Source organism: Lithobates pipiens, unplaced genomic scaffold (genome assembly GCF_037356315.1).
Source record: "Lithobates pipiens isolate NorthernLeopardFrog02 unplaced genomic scaffold, aLitPip1_a1.2 Scaffold_1, whole genome shotgun sequence".
NCBI classification, from domain to species: domain Eukaryota; kingdom Metazoa; phylum Chordata; class Amphibia; order Anura; family Ranidae; genus Lithobates; species Lithobates pipiens.
The window spans coordinates 189,296,762-189,318,136 of NW_027507685.1; the positions used below are offsets into that span (position 1 = coordinate 189,296,762).

General features: G+C 42.2%; 1 protein-coding gene across 2 annotated transcripts in view; it reads right to left on the reverse strand.

Annotated features, from left to right (window-relative positions):
• WHRN (whirlin) overlaps window positions 1-21,375 on the reverse strand; it is a 293,265-nt gene that overhangs the window by 115,160 nt on the left and 156,730 nt on the right. For both annotated transcript variants that reach the window (XM_077479041.1, XM_077479042.1), the window contains one exon: window positions 1,201-1,419. In XM_077479041.1, coding sequence (XP_077335167.1) covers window positions 1,201-1,419 — 219 coding nt within the window. The remainder of the gene's footprint in view (window positions 1-1,200; window positions 1,420-21,375) is intronic.

A 21,375-nucleotide genomic window follows, 5' to 3' on the forward strand; every position in this document is an offset into this window, starting at 1 on the left:
CCTGTGTGCTTCCCTTCTTCAAGCTTTTGCAGGGGATGCATTCAGGATTGACAGCAGCAGAAGGGGGCGGTAAACATGTCATTTACTGGCCCCTTCCTTTTCTGGATGGACACAGTGAGAGGTCAGAATTGATTACTCCTTTGTCCTTTCATAACTGAAGCATAGTAAACTGGGTTTTACTATGCTTCAGTTTGTGAATGAACGGAAAACTTTGTACAGAGCTATTCCTGTCCATTCATTCTGTGCAGCTGAGGCTGCAGAGATGGAATTTGAGGTCTGTGTCCTTAATCTCCTTTTTCTGTCTAAAAGGTGAAACATCAAAGGTTTGTATAGACCCCTGATATTTCACCAATGCCCCCCCAATGGGGCTCTTGGGGAAAAAAAAAAAAAAAAAAAGAATAATAATAAATAACCAAAATAAACTACTAGTGGAATGCACTTGCGACTGGGCCCTGGCATTGGAAGGGTCCCCAAGATGGCAGGGGGCCTACTGCAGAACATGCTGCTGGGCTGTAATAAAGGTCTGTGCAATGGGAGTAAAGGGCCCCAGAATCAGTAAGAAGGGGGGCCTTTCAGGGTTTATTTTACCAGGGCCCTGAAGGTCCTGGAAGATTTAGTTACGCCTTTGAGCTGTAGTATCCATATGAATAAAAATTATAAATGTTAAATTACAGTGCAGCAATCCTGACGTGGTATACATCTGTACAGAGGTAACATTATTTGCACACCAGAAATAGGAAAATCTTGTGTGCCTGGAGTTTTGCTTTGACCTTCATGGAAATGAATTTGAATGCAAATTATGGGAGAAAATAGAAATGCGTGGTTCAAATAAGATAAGGTGAAATAAAACATTTCTTATTTGCACACACAGATAATAAAGTGTGGAACAGATTAAACAAACTGCAGGGTCTGTGTCTGCCGGTTGTCAATCTTCTAGATAGCAGACATAGCTATGCTCTAGTAAAGCCCCACATATGCCATCCTTCTTCTGCAAAGTAACCATTGCTGTCAAAGGAAAGTATATTTATAGATGAAGACAGAAGAACGAAACAAGAGATGAAGGGTGTTATATAATGAAAGGATTTAAATACAGCCAACGACTTTATTTTGTATGGATCCAGTAAAATGTTTTGGGTAGTGAAATTAAGATGTAGAAGACCAAATATGATGAGTGCAGATTGTACAGTGTTACCCCCACACCTTCTTCTCATCCCCCTCCTGTAGCAGCTGTAGGTGGCTCCTCTTTTCCTTATCTGGGACACCTGTAGAAGGGCTGTGAGGGTACAGGGGCCCTTCTGGAGGGGAGACGCTATGTCCCTGTGGGTCAATCCAGGTGTAAATTTGACTTGAGACATGTCCAGCAGGAACACGGCCTGAGGAGAGTACAGACAGTACCAACTTCTGAGAACCCCGCAGAGCCTGAAAGACAAATTTATAATGGCAAATGTTTAGTCTACAAACTAAATAGTATGCTAATTCAAGAAAGGGGAATAAAAGGAACTGCAGTTTTTTATTTTTTTATCTCAGAGTGCTGTTATTGACAATGAGTTATTCATTTAGATGTTAAGGGAGTCAATGTCTGACTGGTCATTTGATTTCTCTGTTTAAAATAAGGAAAGGAAAGGTGAAAATTAGGGACTGGACTCAAATCTATAATCAGCCAAAAAATAATAATTAATTGAGCCTGATGGCTTGAGATTGGCAGCTGTCTGAAAGCTGTGGACCCCCAAAACAAAGGAGTCACACAAACTGAGAATGCCACATATACAGTAAATGAACCAAAAAAGAGTGTCAAAACAATTGCCAAAAAGGTCCTTTAGGCCTACAGTATTTCACAATGGCATTTAAAACAGGCATTGGAGGGACGTTTTTAAAGTCTCTCAAACGCCTATGCAAATAATACTATGGACAGTGTTGTTCACATTATGAAAACATGAAGTGTTAGCATCGCATCGCTTAAAAATTGAAGCCTATGTTTGAAAGGAGTTGGAGCACTTCAACTCCTTCCATTTAAGTCCATGGTAACGCTCTGCAACCATGGTGGCATGCGGTTTCGGTGTAGTAGTACATTACAGTTAATAGGAATTTGTGGTATGGTTTATGTTAGATTCTAATATTCATTATTAACAGATGAATGAATGGATCTTTTCAGAATAATTGAGTTGAATATATATATTTATATATTCTCTTCTATGTGTGGAAAAAGTGAAATTGTATAAGATTTGTATACTTGTGATACAAGTACTGTATATGCTGTTTATAAGCTACACTTCTTGAGAGAGCTTACATATGGCAATAATTAGTTGGTTTCTTTTACCTCCCCCCATCTGTGAGAAGGAAGGATTCATATACTTTAAGATGTAACGGTTCATGTTTTAGTTAAGATCATCATGTCTTTAAACTACAATATTTCTTGATTAGGATATTAATAAGAGCATTGTGTTTTAAATGAATATAATATACATACTGATATATGTAATATTTGATTTATAAGTTAAAGGAAACTTCTTATGTATAAATTAAATGGATTTACATATAGCTCCTCTTGGCCCACTCTTCAGGAATGTCAACCCCCACCCTTGTGAGAGGTGGGGGGAAAGCTATGTCTCAGGAAAGCCCGCAATTTTCTGTAGGACTGCAAGTCACTTAAGAACCTTTAAGACAAGCCAGCCTTTTTAGGAGAAGGGCTGAATTTAGCAGTAAAAGTAGTTAAACAGAGAGATTTAGGACACTCGAACCAGGAGGACAGCTATGCAGACGCATCACGAGACATTGCTGCCACATCTACATACACACACATATCTGATTCAATCTTCACTTTAAGAATATAATACATTATTAATGATATTCTATACTTTGATATTGTTCTTGTAATCATTTTCTGTTTTTATTATTAAATCAATTTTTGAGTTTTTACACAAGAACTGAACTGACTTTCTTGGAACATTCCAATATGAATTATTGAAATATCAATATTATTACCCTAAAATCAAGAACCTAACAGTTTAACACCTCGAAAATGCATGTCAAATGCACAAAAGGCACACATAAACGCTATAGGCACATTGAGTCAGTATTTTGAACAAGTGTGAACAAGCCCTTATTCTTGTGACAAATAACAATATTCCTAGATTGTAAGCTCTAACGAGCAGGTCCCTCTGATTTCCCCCCTGTATTGAATTGTATTGTAATTGTACTGTTTGCCCTAATGTTGTAAAGCGCTGCGTAAACTGTCGGCGCTATATAAATCCTGTATAATAATAATAATAATAAAATAAAGATTGTCAATGCATTTTGGTGGAGCCTTTATCAGGGCTACAATACAAATAGAAAAAATATAATATTAAATAAATATAATATTTTTTCCATACCAGTTATGGATTTGGGAATATTTATATATCCCTCATTTGTATTGCAGCCCTGATGAAAGGGGAGTGTGTGGAACACCAAAAGGCATTGGTTACCTTTTGCTTTTCCGTTGGTGACAAAGATAAAGGCCATTTGGACTCTCGAGACAATTGTATAGGCACTCTTTTTTTTGTTTCACTTAAAAAGTTAAATAGTAGTCTGGCTATGAACATTGAATGATTTACGTACGGTTGATAAGCAGTAAATAAGCTTTCAGAGCAAATCATCAATGACCTCTGTAGTTGCAGGAACTGAGGAGCAATTCCTCCTCAAATTGTACTATAGATGCAGTCCTACTTTATCCAAAACTAAAACAAAGTGTTTGCGCTATACATATTTATACCTGGTAACTAAAATGTCATATAGGCTTTATTAAATGAATATAGTTTCAAAAAGTACTTTCAATCTTTTTAATATTTGTAGCTTTATTTAAAAGAATACCTGATCCTGCCATACATCCTTAGGTATGGGATTTGCATCCTGCGTGAAGCCCGGGAGAAGGGAGGCCACACTGATGTATTTTTATTTTTTTACTAGAAATAATATTTCATGGTAAAACTAATAGGTTTAATCCCTACACCGCCTCCCTTACCACTACTTAGAAGATGTATAGGCAGGAGAACAAAATTAATAGGACTCTAGTGTGTTTTTAGCCCTACTTGTCATTCGCTTTTCTGTAAACTAAGGAGCAAGCAAATGTAAAATAGAAGGCTGAGAGTATACGTATTTTTATGAATGTAGTTGTACTTTCAGCATATAAGAGCCTAGTTAGATCTGGTTTCCACCTTTGCAGGTGCACACGCGTTAATGTATGTTTCACACGCAACGTTCTAAAATCGCTTCAACAAAATGCTTGCATATTTTTTTCAAAACACCCTTCACCAGGACCCACAGTACTTTTTCACCTTGCATTCTGGTGCACTAAAATGCATGTGCGTTGGAGTGCCATTCAGAATAAGTGACACGGCAGAACAACTACAATAAGGTGTTTTTATGCACCGTGGGAACATGCACAATTTTGGGTGCATTCCCACCTGCACACAGACGTGAATGGAGCTTAAGATATTTTTGGTTTTGGGCCCATTGTTAACATGTTTTGAATAAGGTAAGCTTTGCACGCACGATTTTCCGCAGACAAAACCTCTGACTTTTGTCCGAAGGAGTAAGCCTGGATTTGGTCTTGCGTACAAACAGTACACAATTGTTGGCCAACAAACACAAACGTAGTGACGTACTAGATGTACTACGAGCTGAAAAAGAGGAAGTTCAATTGTCAGGCGCCACCCTTGGTGCTCCTTCTGCTAATTTTGTTTTGGTAGAAGTTTGGCGAGTGTTGATTTGCGCTTTTCATTTTGCACTTTTAATTTCACACTTTTCAGTTCATTTCTGAACGGCCATTCGTCAACCAGCCATGTTGTGGAATTGGAGGAGATAACGTGTTATTATTGGCCTTGGATTTATTGCTTTAACCCAAGTCCAGTCCAGGAACAGGAGGAGGAGGAGTCCTTGGATCAAAAATTGGTTGCTTTATTAATTGTGACCAATTACGACATATGCCTTTGCTGCGGGAGCTCCAGGAGAATAATCAAGATGATTATTGGAATTATCTCCTGATAACAGACCCCTGCTTTCACCAACTCTTGGCAATGTTGACCCCCTATATTAAGAAGCAGGACATATGCATGAGGCTTTTATTTTATTTTTTGGTTGAATAATGATTTGATTTGGTATATTTTCTATTTTTTTGGATGCATAGAATGCACTTTTTCGACTGGCAGATGGCATGTCTAATTTTATTTGTTTTTTTTTAATGCACAATAAAAAAATTGTGGAGAATAATACTTGGCTTTGTGTTTTACTTCAAATGACAGTTTGGGAGTAGGCAGTTACATTTAAAAAAAATACAATGTAAAATTGACAAGGGACACCAACATAGTTGTATCTTTGATCTTAAAAACTACGGGATAATGGCGTTGTGGTAACTTGTATAAAAAAAAAAAAAAAAAACAACAAGCTTAATAATATTCTTGATATCACTAGAAAAAAAATTGTTTGCAATAACTATCAGTATCACCAGCAAAGCAGCTTCATTATTATCCCAGTAAAGAAGAAGAGAATGTGCGCTGTATTTCGAGATTTCATAATTTGCCACATCATGAATGTTAATTCTCCATTACGAACACTAGTTTACAAAACCGACCGCTTCTGGCTTGTCCTTGTTTCTGAGCATGCGTGTTTATACCTTGGACTTTTGTCAGATGGACTTGTGTACACACGCTCAGAAAATCCGACAACAGACATTTGTCCGGAAAATTTTAAAGCCTGCCATCCAATATTTGTCCGTGGAAAATCCGACAACAATTGTCCGATGGAGTGTACAAACGGTCGGATTTTCCACCAAAAGCCTGTCATCACACAATTCCCATTGGAAAATCCGATCGTGTGCATGCGGCTTTAGGCGGCAGGGGTCAGCCAGCAGTGCCAAGTTTTCCATCCACACTGAACAAAGAAAAAAGCACCTACTCGTCACTTCCGGGTCGTGTATGTGACATCAATCTTTCCAGTATATACAGAACGAGACGTGGATTGCACGCCGACGCAATTTTATTATACCAACCCATCCACCTGGTTCATTCAATCAAAGTGCAATTTAACCTACTGTAAAAAGTGGTCAAACACCTCTGTTGAGTTGCCATCTACCTCATGAGCACTCATGGTGAAGCTTGTATTTGAAGGAACATCAGACAAGAAGATTTTATATCTATATTATTATTATTAATATTATTATTATACAGAATTTATATAGCGCGAACAGTTTGTGCAGCGCTTAACAAAATGAAAGCAGACATTAGAGTTGCATTCCAATTTTGTACAAAATGAATCAGAGGTGCTGCTCATTAGCATTTACAATATAAAAATATGTATATGGTGTTGGGATTGTCACTTTGGACTTTATTCGTTTGCTTTTTTGCACATGGTATACCTATACCAATTCATATGATGTATTCATTCATGATGTTTTATAGCGCCAACACCTTTACTTTTGCTCATTCACTTATAAAGAAAAAAATCTATCCGTGTATAGCCAGCTTTAACAGGGTGTCCTTTAATGCAGTACACATAACTGCTACAAATGTGTGTGCACTCTACATCTTGTCATCCTCTGATTGGCTGCTGCCCCAAGGGACTTCTTCCCACTATGGTGGATCTAAACCAGAACCTGACAACCTGTTCACTCCTCATGATCAACACACGAAATATAAAGCCTCATTATGATTCATCTATTGAAAGCAGCAAGTGTTTGCATCCTTCTGGAAACAGAACACCCCACCTACTAAACAGTTGTGCTTTTCAAAAATCAATGATATCCTCCAAATGGAAGATAACCAATACATTATATAACGCAGAAGAAAAAATTACGACGACATGGAGGTCCTGGATATATTTATAAAGCACTGATTCTTATCTACAGGGATAGGACCAGATAACCAATCCCCAGATCCCAGGGAAAAGGGTAATTCCAGTATCAACCCCCCCAATCCTCACAGGTCCTGGAGCCCCCAGAAGCATGAACCTTGGAACAGTTTGGCCCCCTGGAGAGCGGTAAACTCAAGGTCCCTCCCTCCTTCAGATTGACCATATCACTACCTTCCCCTTCCCAATGGGTGTCCGCTTTGTCTTCCCCGTGCCGTGCAGCCCTTCTTTGAAATTTCCCCAATCTAGGGGCATTTTCCTACTATTCTGATATTTGATTCTCTATGGATAAGATAATGTCATCCTAAATGAAATGGCATGCCAAAGACTCATTATGATTGTTAATCGATTACCTTATTTTTCAATTACTTTTATTACGCAAAATACTTGCATCACAGATGGCATTGATGGCTTTAATGTTCATATGTTATCTGTTGCTATATGGATACTGGAAAATGTCACATGTCAAATGTTACATCCATTTTATGGATGATTATGTATGCATTATACAATGCAAATAACTAACAATATAAGTCATGTAAAAATATTGAGACAAATTTTGAAATTATTAGCATATTAAAGCTGATATGATAGTTTTCTGATTGGGTTTAGATAATATACCATATTTATCAGCGTATAACACGCACCCCAAGTTTAGGAGAGAATTTTAAGGAAAAAAAGTTAATTTAAATGCCCATCAATGCAGCCTTATCAGTGTCCATTTGCAGCCTTGTCCAATGTCTTTGCAGCCTTGTGTCATTGCAGCTTTGCCCAGTGTCTTTGCAGCCTTGTGTCTTTTGCAGCCTTGCGTCTTTTGCAGCCTTGCGTCATTGCAGCCTTGCCCAGGCAGGCTGATTATTTAAAATTGTTGCTGATCTCCGCTCCGCTGAGGGGAGAGGAGGAGCATAGCCAATATACACAAAGCCGAGTGTAATCGGCTAGACTCGGCTCCTCTTGCAGTCCCGTCCCTATGATGGACATTAGACAGGTCCAATGGCAGCACTGGGCATGACTGTGAGCGGAGCCGAGAGGAGCTGAGCCTAGCCGAGTACACTTGGCTTTCTGTATGTCGGCGGATCGGGGATCGGTGTATAACACGCACCCAAGGTTTTCCCCTGATTTTAAGGGGAAAAAAAGTGCATTTTATAATCCAGTAAATATGGTTCTTAAAGCATAATTAACCACTTCAGCCCCGGACCAATTGTCAGCCTAAGGACCAGAGGTCTTTTTACAATTTCGCACTGCACTGCTTTAACTAGTAATTGCGCGGTCATGCAATGTTGTACCCAGATGAAATTTGCGTCCTTTTCTTCCCACAAATAGAGCTTTCTTTTGATGGTATTTGATTGCCTCTGCGATATTTATTTTTTACGATATAAAAGGAAAAAGACTGAAATTTTTTTTTTAAATATATATTTTCTAATTTTTGTTATAAGAAAAATCGAATGAACTAAATTTTAGTCATACATTTAGGCCAAAATGTATTCGGCCACATGTCTTTAGTAAAAAAAGTCAATAAGTGTATATTTATTGGTTTGCGCAAAAGTTATAGCGTCTACAAACTAGAGTACATTTTCTGGAATTTACACAGCTTTTAATTTATGACTGCCTTTCTCATTTCTTGAGGTGCTAAAATGGCAGGTCACTACAAACCCCCCCCCCCCAAATGACCCCATTTTTGAAAGTAGACACCCCCAGGAAATTGCTGAGGGGCATGTTGAGCCCATTGAATATTTTTTTTTTGTCCCAAGTGATTGAATAATGACACAAAAAAAAAAAAGTTTACAAAAAGTTGTCACTAAATGATATATTGCTCACACATGCCATAGTTATATGTGGAATTGCACCCCAAAATATATTCCGCTGCTTCTCCTGAGTACGAGGATACCACATATGTGGGACTTTTTGGGAGTCTAGCTGCGTACGGCACCCCAAAAACCAATCACTGCCTTCAGGATTTCTAAGGGTGCAAATTTTTGATTTCACTCCTCACTACCTATCACAGTTTCGAAGGCCATAAAATTCCAAAATAACACAAACCGCCCCCCCCCCAAATGACCCCATTTTGGAAAGTAGACACCCCAAGCTATTTACTGAGAGGCATGTTGAGTCCATGAAATATTTTATATTTTGCCACAAGTTGCAGGAATATTACAATTTTTTTTTTTTGCACAAAGTTGTCACTAAATGATATATTGCTCACACATGCTATGGGCATAAGTCAAATTACACCCCAAAATAAATTCTGCTGCTTCTCCCAAGTACGGGGATACCACATGTGGGGGACTTTTTGGGAGCCTAGCCATGTACGGGACCCCGAAAACCAAGCACTGCCTTCAGGATTTAAATATAAAACGCTATCATAAAAAACTGTTAGCGATCGCAGGGATCAGGCTTGACCTGACCTAACGCTGCTGTTATGTGTTTAGTGTTTTGTAAGTGACAGTGATTGATCAATACTGCACTTGGGTGGGCTGGGCGGAGAGGCAAAACGCAGGTGCTAGCAGGTATCTGGGCTGATCCCGTTAACAATGTTTTTTTTTGGAACCCTAAACTGCTGGGGATGCTAGTATAGATCTGATCAGATCAGATATTGATCTGTTCAGATTCTATACCACTACGGGAGGTTCATGCTTTGCGCGTGGGTATTAGTGGTACTGGCACTAACCTAGCGCTGCCTGGGGCGACGCAGACCCTGACCCTAAAACCTAATTGATATCACCCGCCGGGTGATCAGGGGGTTAAACCTTTATTGGGTAATAAATGGTGGGTGCCCTGATGCTATAAAAAGCAAACTAACTAACCAGAGTCCCCCGTAACACTTATACGGTGATCACTGGTGAAAGGGTTAACTAGGGGCAATCAGGGGGTTAAAATCTTTATTAGGTAGTATATGGGGGTCCCTGACGCTATATAAAAACCTGACGGGGAACCTAAATAACTAACTGGCTAACCAGCGTCACCAGTGGCACTTATACGGTGATCGCTGGTGAAAGGGTTAACTAGGGGCAATCAGGGGGTTAAAACCATTATTGGGTAGTATATGGGGGTACCTAGCGCTATAAAAACCTGGCGGTGAACCTAAAAAAATAACTAGCTACCTAGCGGCACCAGTGACACTAATGAAGCGATCAGAAAAACGATCGCTTAGTGACACTGGCAAAAGGGGGGGAAAGGGTTAACTAGGGCAATCAGAGGGTTAAAACTATTATTGGGTAGTATATGGGGGTACCTAGCGCTATAAAAACCTGATGGTGAACCTAAAAAAATAACTAGCTACCTAGCGGCACCAGTGACACTAATGCAGCGATCAGAAAAACGATTGCTTAGTGACACTGGCAAAAGGGGGTGAAAGGGTTAACTCTGGGGGCAATCAGGGGGTTAAACCTTTATTGGGGGGTAGGGGGCTACCCTGGACCTAACACTAACTGCCCTGACGGTTTTTACTGTCACAACTGACACTAAATGCAGTGATCAGTAAATAAATGATCACTGCAATCAGTGACACTGTGACTGGGGGGGGGGGGAATCAGGGGGCGATTGGGGGGGTGATTTGTGTGCCTATGTGTACCTACATGTCAGTGTAGTGTTTGGTGCACTTACTTTCTCTGTTCTCCTCGCAGTCTGGTCAAAAAGACCGCCCCGAGGAGAATGACATCACTTCCTCCCTGCCTGTGTTTACACTACACAGGCGGGGGGGAAGCTTCTCAATCGCCAGGAGCGATCGAGAGGGGATGGCCAGAAACCAACGGCCATCCCCTCATCCCGGATCGCTCCTGAAGCGAAACGGACCGCCGCAGCCAGCGGGAGGGGGTCCGATTGGACCCCCCACCCGCTGGAAGGCAAGCACGTACATGTACGTGCTTGTGCCTGTCGGTGCTATTCTGCCGACGTACATTGCCATGCGGCGGTCCTTAAGTGGTTAAACCGCCACATAAATGTAGCCGATAGTGGACTACAGTTACCTTGTTACAAGGACCACCACTATTACTTTCCATCTATTTCTGTATCCCTCCAGTGCTGGGCTCCATGAACTGACATCATATATTGAAGCCAAACAAGGGGGATTTAGGGACTAGTAGTCTCTTGAGCAGTCTGATGTTGTGAAACTACCCCCTGGACTACACATCCCAGAAGCCCCTCTGCAACACCAACAGACCTCTGGGCAGAACTAAGAAAGGGGCACCAGATCCTTGCCGCGCCCTCTTCTCCTGGGCCTCACTGAGTAAACACCTCTCTGCTGCTAGGTGAGGGGGCTGCGGCCTACTATGCGGCTATCCAGTGACTTCAGCCTGGCCTTGAAGGGCCCAACTCTACTTGCCATTTGCGAGACATCACCACAGCACCACTTTATCAGATGGATCCAGCGATTACCCGTGTCCAGGAGCCGATCGATCATCACTGCTCGTTTACCAGAAGGGCAGCTCATCCAGGATCACCACTCAGGAGGTTTTTATCCAGTTCTGCAGTTGGTAAGAGGGCAGCCGCCCATCGTTCACAATCCCTACATGGTCATCTTGTTTGGACACTGTGTACAGACACCTTGCCCATGGAAACTCTTTATTGCATTACATAAGACACTGTATATAGACATCCATATCCTGAGCTACTCTAAAGCCCCATACACACTATCAGATTTTTTGCTGATTTTTTCCTTCAGATTTACCAAAACCATATAATGTGAGGTCAAACCTTAGGAGTTTCAATTTGTATGCAATCAGGCAGGCCCTTGCACTACATGGTTTTGGTAAATCTGAAGACAAAAATTAGCAGAAAATCTGATAGTGTGTATGGAGCTTAAGGATGATCACTAACAAGATTGTTGCCAAGCTTATTACATCACTGTGCCATATCTTGGATATAATCTAATGAGCTCCAACTGCCGGTGAAGATTACTGCTGGATGTAAAGCAAGGGTAGGCGACCTCGGCCCTCCAGCTGTGGCGAAACTACAAATCCCATCATGCTTCTACCTCTAGGACTCATGCCTGTGATTGTCAGGGTCTTGCAATGTCTCATGGGACTTGTATTTTAACCACAGCTGGAGGGCCGGGGTTGCCTACCCCTGATGTAAAGATTTAATAGGCCAGCCTGGGATTCCCCTTTAGCTTGGTAACATATTGCAATATCTAGTGGAATCTTTACGAACACCTGTTTATTCTTTATCTGGTATTCACTGTATATTTGTGCTATAGAACTGTAATTAAGTTGGTTCTTGGGGGTTCCTAACCTTAGTTCAGCTGTTATTCAGAACTCAGTTGATCCACGAACCCTCCCCTTGTACACCTAACTTTACTTCAGTAAAACTTAAGAGAATATATTTTTGACTTGTGTTGGAGTGTCATTTAAAGGTGCTTGCAAGAAGATGTCTGAACCCAGAGTGTCAGGTGGGTTGGAGTGTTCACAGGGTCAGGGCGGTGCAGATGGGCAGGTAAATCAAAGCAGCCCTCAAGGTAGCAGTGCTACATAAACATTTTTTTATAAATGCCCCCAGGAACTTTAACCATAAGGTACAAGTATGAATCACATTATGAAAGACTTACCTTCCAAGTGATCCCCCTACGGCGCTACAGTGTCAGTGCTGTCAGCTGTCGTGGCTGTTTCTATCCCAGTCTTCATGGTCATGCAGATTCTTAAAGAGATACTTGGGTTGATTTAATGAAAGGCAAATAGGCTGTTTTCTTTACAAAGGAAGTTGCACCATGCAGGGGAATTTTCCCCTTAGAATAGTGAATGTGGTAGAGGTTCACATTGCAAAGAATACCCAATCATGTACAAGGAAATAAAACCCCAGCATGTTTGCTCACACGTGATTGGATGATAGACATCAGAGAAACTTAATTTCATTTTCTAAGCCCTGGAGCAAATTCTCTTGCACAGTCCAACTTCCCTTGCAGAGTGAACTGTCTATTTGCCTTTAGCAAAATTAACCCCACTATCTGTCACTACTCCCCCTGGTTTGCTGACATTGCAAATCCCAGTGCTGGCTGTGAGGATGCATGGGTATAGTGGAGTCAAGGGATTCCCTTTCCAGAGATTCTGTCTCTATATGGGCAAAGTGCTTTGGATGGGAAATGTGGCGTTATCTCTTTTAAGACTCTGTGATGTGGGAACTACATTGATATAGCTATATTGGACAGCTCCCAGCATTTGAGCAGCAAACCGGGGTGAGGATTATTAGAGATTATTTATCTCTGTGAGAAATTGTTCATGGGTCATAGTGCTCATGGAGTGCAAATTAGAACACGGAGCATATAGCATTCAAAACCGGTCACTCCTTAGGACAAATTCACAGAGATGCTCAAAAATCCGCAATTATGTTTTAAGAAACTGTTCAAACTAAAATGAGAAATGCGATGTTAGCTTAGCTTAGAGTTCACTGGTAATAATGCCCATTCTTCAAAGCACACAGAATACATTGCTGTAATATGCAGATTTGCAACCTTGAATTTCTGCTATTTTAGGACGTGGTATTTAATAATCTTGTATGTAAGAGATTTTTATGTAAGATATAAATAAAACCTGCAGGCATCTAGAGCATATTCCGAACCTCTCATATCTCAAAGAGAAACATTTGAGGCCTAAAGACGCCTATAAATAAAGATGTCATGAAAAGATTCACCTCATGACTTTTAATCGGGATTCCCGCCAACACTATTTTCTTTGTTTAAGATAGCATGTATTTAAAGCCAAACTCCAGCATTGTATTGTTTTAAATCTTTTCCCTATACATGCACTGCATCCTTCTCCCATCATTGCTAATGTCCCAAATAGCTAGGAGGAACATATTAAAGGTCGGGGGGGGGGGGGGGGGGGGGAGATGAGGTGTGCTAAAAATTGCCCCTTCTTCCCATATACCCACTGAAGTGCTACAGACACCTTGCGTCCCAAAACCCCACCACTATGCCATGGACTCACTCCTCCATGCAATCACCATAGTTCTGGAAACACTATACTCTTACACTCTCTACAACCATATAGCCAATGACGGTGTCACAGACCCAGCTCTTTATCCAATCACAACAATTTAGGAGACCCTCCACCCTTCCCTTAACCATATACTCACTACTATGCTACAGGCCCATCCCTCCATGCAGCTTCCACAGTTTTGGGGACCCCTACCCAGAACCATATACCCACCATTATACCAAAGGCTCATCCCTTCATGCAACCAACACAGTTCTGCAGACCCTCCACCCTTCCTATAATCATACAGCCCCAACAGTACCAAAAGCCAATTTACCAATTTATGCAGGCACCACAGTTAGAGACCTTCCATCTTTCCCATAACCATACACTCATTACAGTGACACAAGCCCACCCTTTAATGCCTCTACCATGGTTATGGAGACCCTTCACTCTTGCCATTACCATACACCCACCACAGGCCTATCCCTTCTTGCATTTACCACAGTTCTGGCGACCCTCCACCCTACCCATAAATATATACTCACCACTATGCCAAAGGCTAATCCCTTCATGCAGCAAACACAGTTCTGCAGTTCCTCCACCCTTCCTATAAACATACAGCCACAACAGTATAAAAGGCCCACCAATTTATGCAGTCACAACAGTTTTGGGGACCTTCTAACCTTACCATAACCATACACCCATTACAGTGACACAAAGCCCACCCCCTCCACGCAGCTACCATGGTTATGGAGACCCTTCACTCTTGCCATAACCATACACCCACCACAGTGCCACAGACCCTTCCCCCCACGCAGCTATCACAGTTCTGGAGACCCTCCACCCTAACCATAACCATATACACCCCCCCTCCCCATACAGTCACCACCATGCTGCATAATCATTGCACTTTCTATGTAAGTAAGCTGAATGGGCTTGAAGGATGCTAGGCTGTGCCACTATAGTGGGTGTATGAGGAAGGGGACTCTGCGGCTCTGTCCAACTCCTTCCCCATGCAGCCACCAAAGCAATGCAGATCTCCCATTCCTCCCCATGCAGGCACCTGGACTTATGTGCCACAGGGAGAGGAGTGCTCTGCCTTGAGAAAGGGATATTGCAAGGTCCAGAATCGTCAGCTTTTGATGCATGTGGTAACTTAGAATTCACTGCTAATAATGCCCATTCATCAAAGCACATAGAATACAGCACATTGCTGTGATATGCAGATTTGGGACTCTGAACTTCTGCTATTTTAGGATGTTGTATTTTATAGCCTTGTATGTAAGAGATTTTTATTTAACAGAGATATAAATAAAACCCACATGCCTCTAGAGCATATTCCAAACCTCTCAAAGGTACACAGAGATGCCTATTATTATTATTATTATACAGGATTTATATAGTGCCAACAGTTTACGTAGCGCTTGACACCTATAAATATAGTCCTAAAAGAATTCACCTCATGACTTTTAATTAGGATTTCAGCCAACACTATTTTGTTTGTTTTAGATAGCATGCATTTAAAGCCAACCTCCAGCATTATTTTTATTTAAATACCAACCATAACCATGCACTGTATCCTATCATTGCTGGTCTGAGGGGAAAATGTAGGCATTCTATAGACTGCCATTCCTTCCCACCCACTGCAGTGCTAGAGATACCCCACTTCCAAACCTCCACCACTATGCCACAAGCTCACCCCCCATGCAGCCACCACAGTTTTGGAGACCCCCCACCCTTCTCATAAAAATATAACCACTATAGTGTCATAGGGCCACCCCTCCATGCAGCCATCACAGTTCTGGAGACCCTTCCAACTTTCTTATACACCCCTTACAGTGCCACATTCCCACCCCTTCATGCAGGTACCCCAGTTCAGGAGAACCTCCACCCCACCAACACATTACAATGTCACTGGCTCAACTCTCTGTGCAACCGGCATCATTCCGATGACCCTCCACCCTTCCCATAACCATACAACCACTACAGTGTCACAGACCCATCCCTTCATGTATCCACCAACCTTTTGCAGATTCTCCATCATTCCTATAACCATATACCCATTGCAGTGCCACAGACCCATCGTGGCAGCCTTTCCCCTTGCAGCCGCCACTGTGCTATATACTCCCCATCAAATGAAGCCACCACAGCTCACCAGACCAAATCGCCTTCCATACACCCACCACAGTGCCCAAACCTTCCCCATTTTCATACAGCGATGATGATGTCATGGACCCTCTTCCCCCATACAGCCATCAACGTGCTGCATTTCCCTTGTAGGTAAGCTGCATGTGAGTGGAGGATGGGAGGGTGTACCACTATAATGGCTATATGGGGAGTCTGTCCCATGCAGCAACCTGGACCTATGTGCTCTTACAAAGGAAGGCAATCATGTGACTCACAAGTAAGTAAACTGTGATTCAATAAACCTGACGTGTAAAAAAAAAATGTGTAGAGGGTGGGTCGGGGGGGACGAGACTGGTGGGATTTCTTAATAGCCATAGTTGAACTTTAATTCTGCATGTCCCCATCAAAGAGATTTCTGTTCTCTTCCTCTTTTGTCTCATAAATGTGAAATTGGCAGGAAGTAAGGAAAAAACTCAACAGGACACAGAGAGCAATAAATGCTTGAATGAAGTTATTAACCTTGCGCATTCTCTCTCATCGTCTCCTATAGTGGAACTTTGGCTGGACTGTAAATGCTTAAATCATTACATATTGTTAAAAACGGTACGTAAAGCTTATAGGGACTTTCCACTGATAAAAAAAAAATTGCGGTTAAAACAGTTTACTCAAAGCACCTCCTGGGGCTATTGGTTGGGAAGCAGACCCACTCTCTAGAAGTGGCGACCACATGGACCATACTCTTAGCTTCACATGATGATGGCCATCCCATCAAAGACTCTTTTGCTGTAAAGCATTAAATGGTGATATACCTTTTCCATATCCCCTATATAGTGGTCAAATACTCATCTCTCCAATTATGTAATCTCACAACAGTTCCATGTCATACATTATAAATAGAACAGAGAACAGGGTAACAGCCAGCTACCCAAAATGATATCATATACTAAATACCTCTATATAAATAGAGAGAACAGTGGAAAATCTACTGAAAAAAAGCCAAATAATGGAAACAGCAAGATACCTTCGTAACTCAGCTGGACTCCAATCCTGCAGTCCCAACACTACGCTGCTTCTTCTGCTCCTGGATAGGCCTCAGGCAGCCAGGTGTTCCCAGGATAGGCCTCGGGCTACCAGCCTAGCAACTCAGGTGGCATAACACATGTCCACCCAGACAGCTGACTAGGTGGCACAGAACCCCGACCACCTGACTCCACCCAGATAAATAGGCTCTCCCAGCAGGCCAAGGGACTACAGAAACTCCTGCCAATTGGCTGAGACACCCTATCCATTCATGATCTAACCTTGCTAAGCACCTGTCATTCTAATGTCATCAGCCACTGCACCACCTAGGGACAGAAGAGAAAAGGTGCAGCAATTCCAGAATACAGGGAGGAATCAATTGATCTCTAACAATTAACCAGGATAATTACCACCTGGCCAACTAAATTTGTTAGCAACCCTGCCTAAATACCAGGGTGCTACATTTATCAAAGGTTGGAGTATTGAAGCAGCGATAATGTGTTGATGCTTTATTAAAAGGCCTTGTATTATTTCATTAAGCTTAAGATTAAATTATAATGAGACAATGTAAAGCAAAGCCCAACTATATAAGCCATTGACAATGTAACTATATGTAACTATGTAATATGTAAGATAGTCATTCTGTGGCTGCCAATCATTGTCAAGATTGCTGAAATGGATTGGCTTGGCTAGCCTCCTTTTGCATTAAAGTGTCCACAGACCTCTGAGAGGTATTTGATGTGCCAAGCACATGTGCCTGCTCTGGCTGCCTTAGGTCACCTTGAATGGAGAGGGAAGGGGGCAGGAGAAGAATAGTGCTGGCAGGTATTTATCTTTAGGGAAAGGGGGGCAATAGTGATTAGAAGAGCATTTACAATTGATTGTCCCCCTGAAACAAAATTTTGGTATACAAGCATAGCCACCTGAATTGAGTGTACCGGTACTACTGTACATGAGTATTTCAACACTGTACATTCCCCAACAGACCAGTACTCCTGGAACGACTACACAAGGGGAGAAGGTATTTTATTGGCAAATGTAGACAGTTTAGGTGTTGCAGATCTTGAAGACAATGTAAATCAAAATCCAACTATATAAGCCATTGACAATGTGTTTTGGTGTTACTTCTTATTCAGCCAGTGTGTGGATATTCTAATAATCACATCAGTCAACTCAGAAAGAACCATGAACACCAGCCAGATATGGACCGGGGAATGGTAAATTTCGCATTTCCCAGAAAAGCTGGTGGAGGAGGCAGAGATGAGGAACAAATAACGGTGCTTTTTATTGCTGCCGTATGCCAAAAGTATTGTAAAATCATAAAAGCTTTTTTAATATGCAGGAGGTGGTAATGGTGCATACAATTATCTACTATTACATTCTTGTGTCTATCAAAGACCAAAGTAATTACATTATAAAGACAGTTGCATTGACATAATTTTACTTCATTTGGGATAGAACTGAATCATCCACAGGGCAACAAAGGCAGAAGCCTTAGTTCCAGTGGATGCTCTGAGGACCCAGCTTTAGGTTTCATGCTCTTGCAGAGAAAAAAAAGGGGGTTAGGACATTTTGTCAAAGTGGTGCACCTGCCTGTCACCTCCCAAGGAAGGATGCATCCATAGGCAGTTTGTAACTAGTGGAACAGGGCCCATGCTAGTTGAGACAATGGAAATAGGATGACTTCTATGTGCCCACTGCAGTCCTTATCAATGTCATTAGAAGGAATCGGGAGGGGGTGGAAAAGTTGCGACCCGCATTCGTAAGTGCACAACCTATGCCAATTATAGGCAGCCAGAGCAGGGCGATGGAGAACAGACAGTAGGTGGTATGCCCATTCTATGCTATGTATTGTGGGTAGCACAGTGGCTTAGTGCAGGTAATGTCGTGGTTGGCAGAAGTGTTAACCACTGAGTTTGCATGTTCTCCCTTTGCTTGTATGGGTATCCTTCCACACTCCAAAGACATGCTCAAAGGGTGACTGGCTCCTGTCTAAACTGGTCCTAACATACGTGTGTATGTATGAATGTGAGTCGGGAACCTTAGATTGTAAGCTGCTTGAGGGTAGGGAGTGATGTGAATGTACAGTATGTGCAAGTAAAGCACTGGATAAATGGTCGGCATTATATAAATACCTGTAATAAATAAGCAGCAGGCAAGTGGGGTGCTGTCAGGAAGGTTCTGTCAGAAAACAGAATGATAGCTGCAGACTTATCCCTGTTTCCCGAATGCCGGGAAGAAGAGGAGCGTTGGCACAGTAGTGAACGCATATGCGCATACGTGAATGTGTGTGGCACATTCCATGACAGATAAGGGCGGCAAATGGGCTACTTAAGCTGGATCAGCACCCAGGATCAGAGCTGTCTCTTCTACAGCGTTCTGTGGTTGTCCTCTTTACTGTTACCTGCATCTGCTCTTGAATTATTGACCTGGCTTGTTCCTGACTATTCCTGTTTTCCACCTGCATCGACCCCGGTTTGTTCTTTGACTGTTCTCCTGCCTCCGCATCTGTAATTTATCTGATCATTCTGTGTATGACCCCGCTTGTCTGACTCTGCTTACATTCCAGCCTCTCCAGAACTACCAAGTTGCTAGCCCCAGCTACCTCTGGGACCTGCTCTTTGGCTAAATACCAGCCTGTTTCTGCCCATGGAGATCCACTGCCATCTGGTGGACTACTGGATCAGCAGCCTAACAGCTAGCATGTCTACTGGCACTCATTGGACTCTGTACTCCTGCGACACCTATAGAAACCCTACCAGTGGCCCCGAGTCAGGTGCAAGAGAGGCCTTCCTCTACATTAACCAGGCTCTACCCACCAGATACGTGACAGGTGCAATTTCTCAACTTGGGGCTGGACAAATGCATCCTGTTGCTGGCTAAACTGGGTCATGTAGGGGATTTCAGCTATGTCTCTGCTGGAGCCTAGAAAGAGCTGCACACCGAGACCCTCCAATTCTTCTAGGGTTGAATGCCTGCCTGTGTCTGCTCATAGCATGGAGTTGAGGCATTCTACACAACTGGAGGAATGCCAAATACACTTTGGCTTTGGTGGTCCTGGATATCTCATAGCTCATAAAAAACAACTGCAAAGCAATTATATGACTTGATATCATGACTACCACTTATGTAGCTCTACTCCATACACCTGTTAGTCGGCTCTTGGAAGTATTGAAGAAAAAGATCACCTATGAAGAGCACAAAGCTCCAACTTTCCTTTTCTCTGCAGTGCAGCAAAATAATGTTCCCCTCCCCCCTTTGAAAGCTAACCCCCTCCTCCCTGTGAAAGACACTCTCCTCTACTCTTGTTAACTTCCCAGCCAGATCACATTAACCCTGACTGGCAACAGGCTTCGGAGTATTTTTCGAGGCGTCTCACAATTCCTTAGTAAATGCAATATAAAAATGTGACACCATGCTATGTCTTTAGATGTTGGAACTTGCTCACTTTTTTTCCTGTGCTGATGTATTAACTGGATAGCAGATGAAACTTGAACCGTCAATTAAACGACGAACATCAGCGTTCACGCCATCTGTTCTGTAGTGTTAGCTACAATGTTTAAATCCCTAAATTTCTCCAATGGTATTTAAAGGGAAAATATACTGTATCTAGAGCAAGCAGATCTTTTGAATTATTGAAAGTGCAGTGTTTGACTTTTCACGTATTGAACAAGCTTTGTCTTTTTTTTACTTGATATTGTATTACATTCAGAGATTTGGAGATAAGCCGCAGGAGCAAAGATAAATTGTCTACCACAAAGACTCTGCCTTAACAACTGTTCTACACAGGGAGTGCATTGTTTTGAATAATGCAGCTGACTTTTTAGCAGTCTATAGATTGTGCGGTTTTCTTTCTTTCCTCACCATGGGGGGCAGGAAAGAAAATCGCTCCTTTTCCTCCCATCAGCACAGTTGTTAATGGGGGAATCGTTCTTGTAGAGCAGTAATCACGTGTAAAAAATCCAACAGGCTGGTTATATCCAGGTTCATTGATGGATCAACTTGGGTGCAACCAGCCTGCCCATAGATGGAAGGAAAAGTGTACAGACAAAGCTGACAACTGACCAGTGGGCTAAAGATCGCTGTCAGCTAACATCAAAGAGCCGGTCCAGGCCCTGTAAAGATCCCAACCATATTGTTGGGATCCACCCAGGTGCTTGACTGGCAGCTGGCTCAGCCTCTCAGTGAGCCACTGAGAGAATGAGCCAGCCACTCCCTCCACAGCTCAGCACTCCAGTGAGCGCTGAACGGCCAGAACAGAGAGCTGGTAACTGGCAGTTACTGGCTCTCTGCAGGCTGAAGACCACGGTGCTCAGTTTTTGGTCTTCGAGCCGGTGGAGGACAGCACATATATATATAAAGACCCCTTTTCCAACTGTTGCTTTTGAAATTATAACAGTGCAAATACTTAATGAAATACTCATATAAGACAGCATTG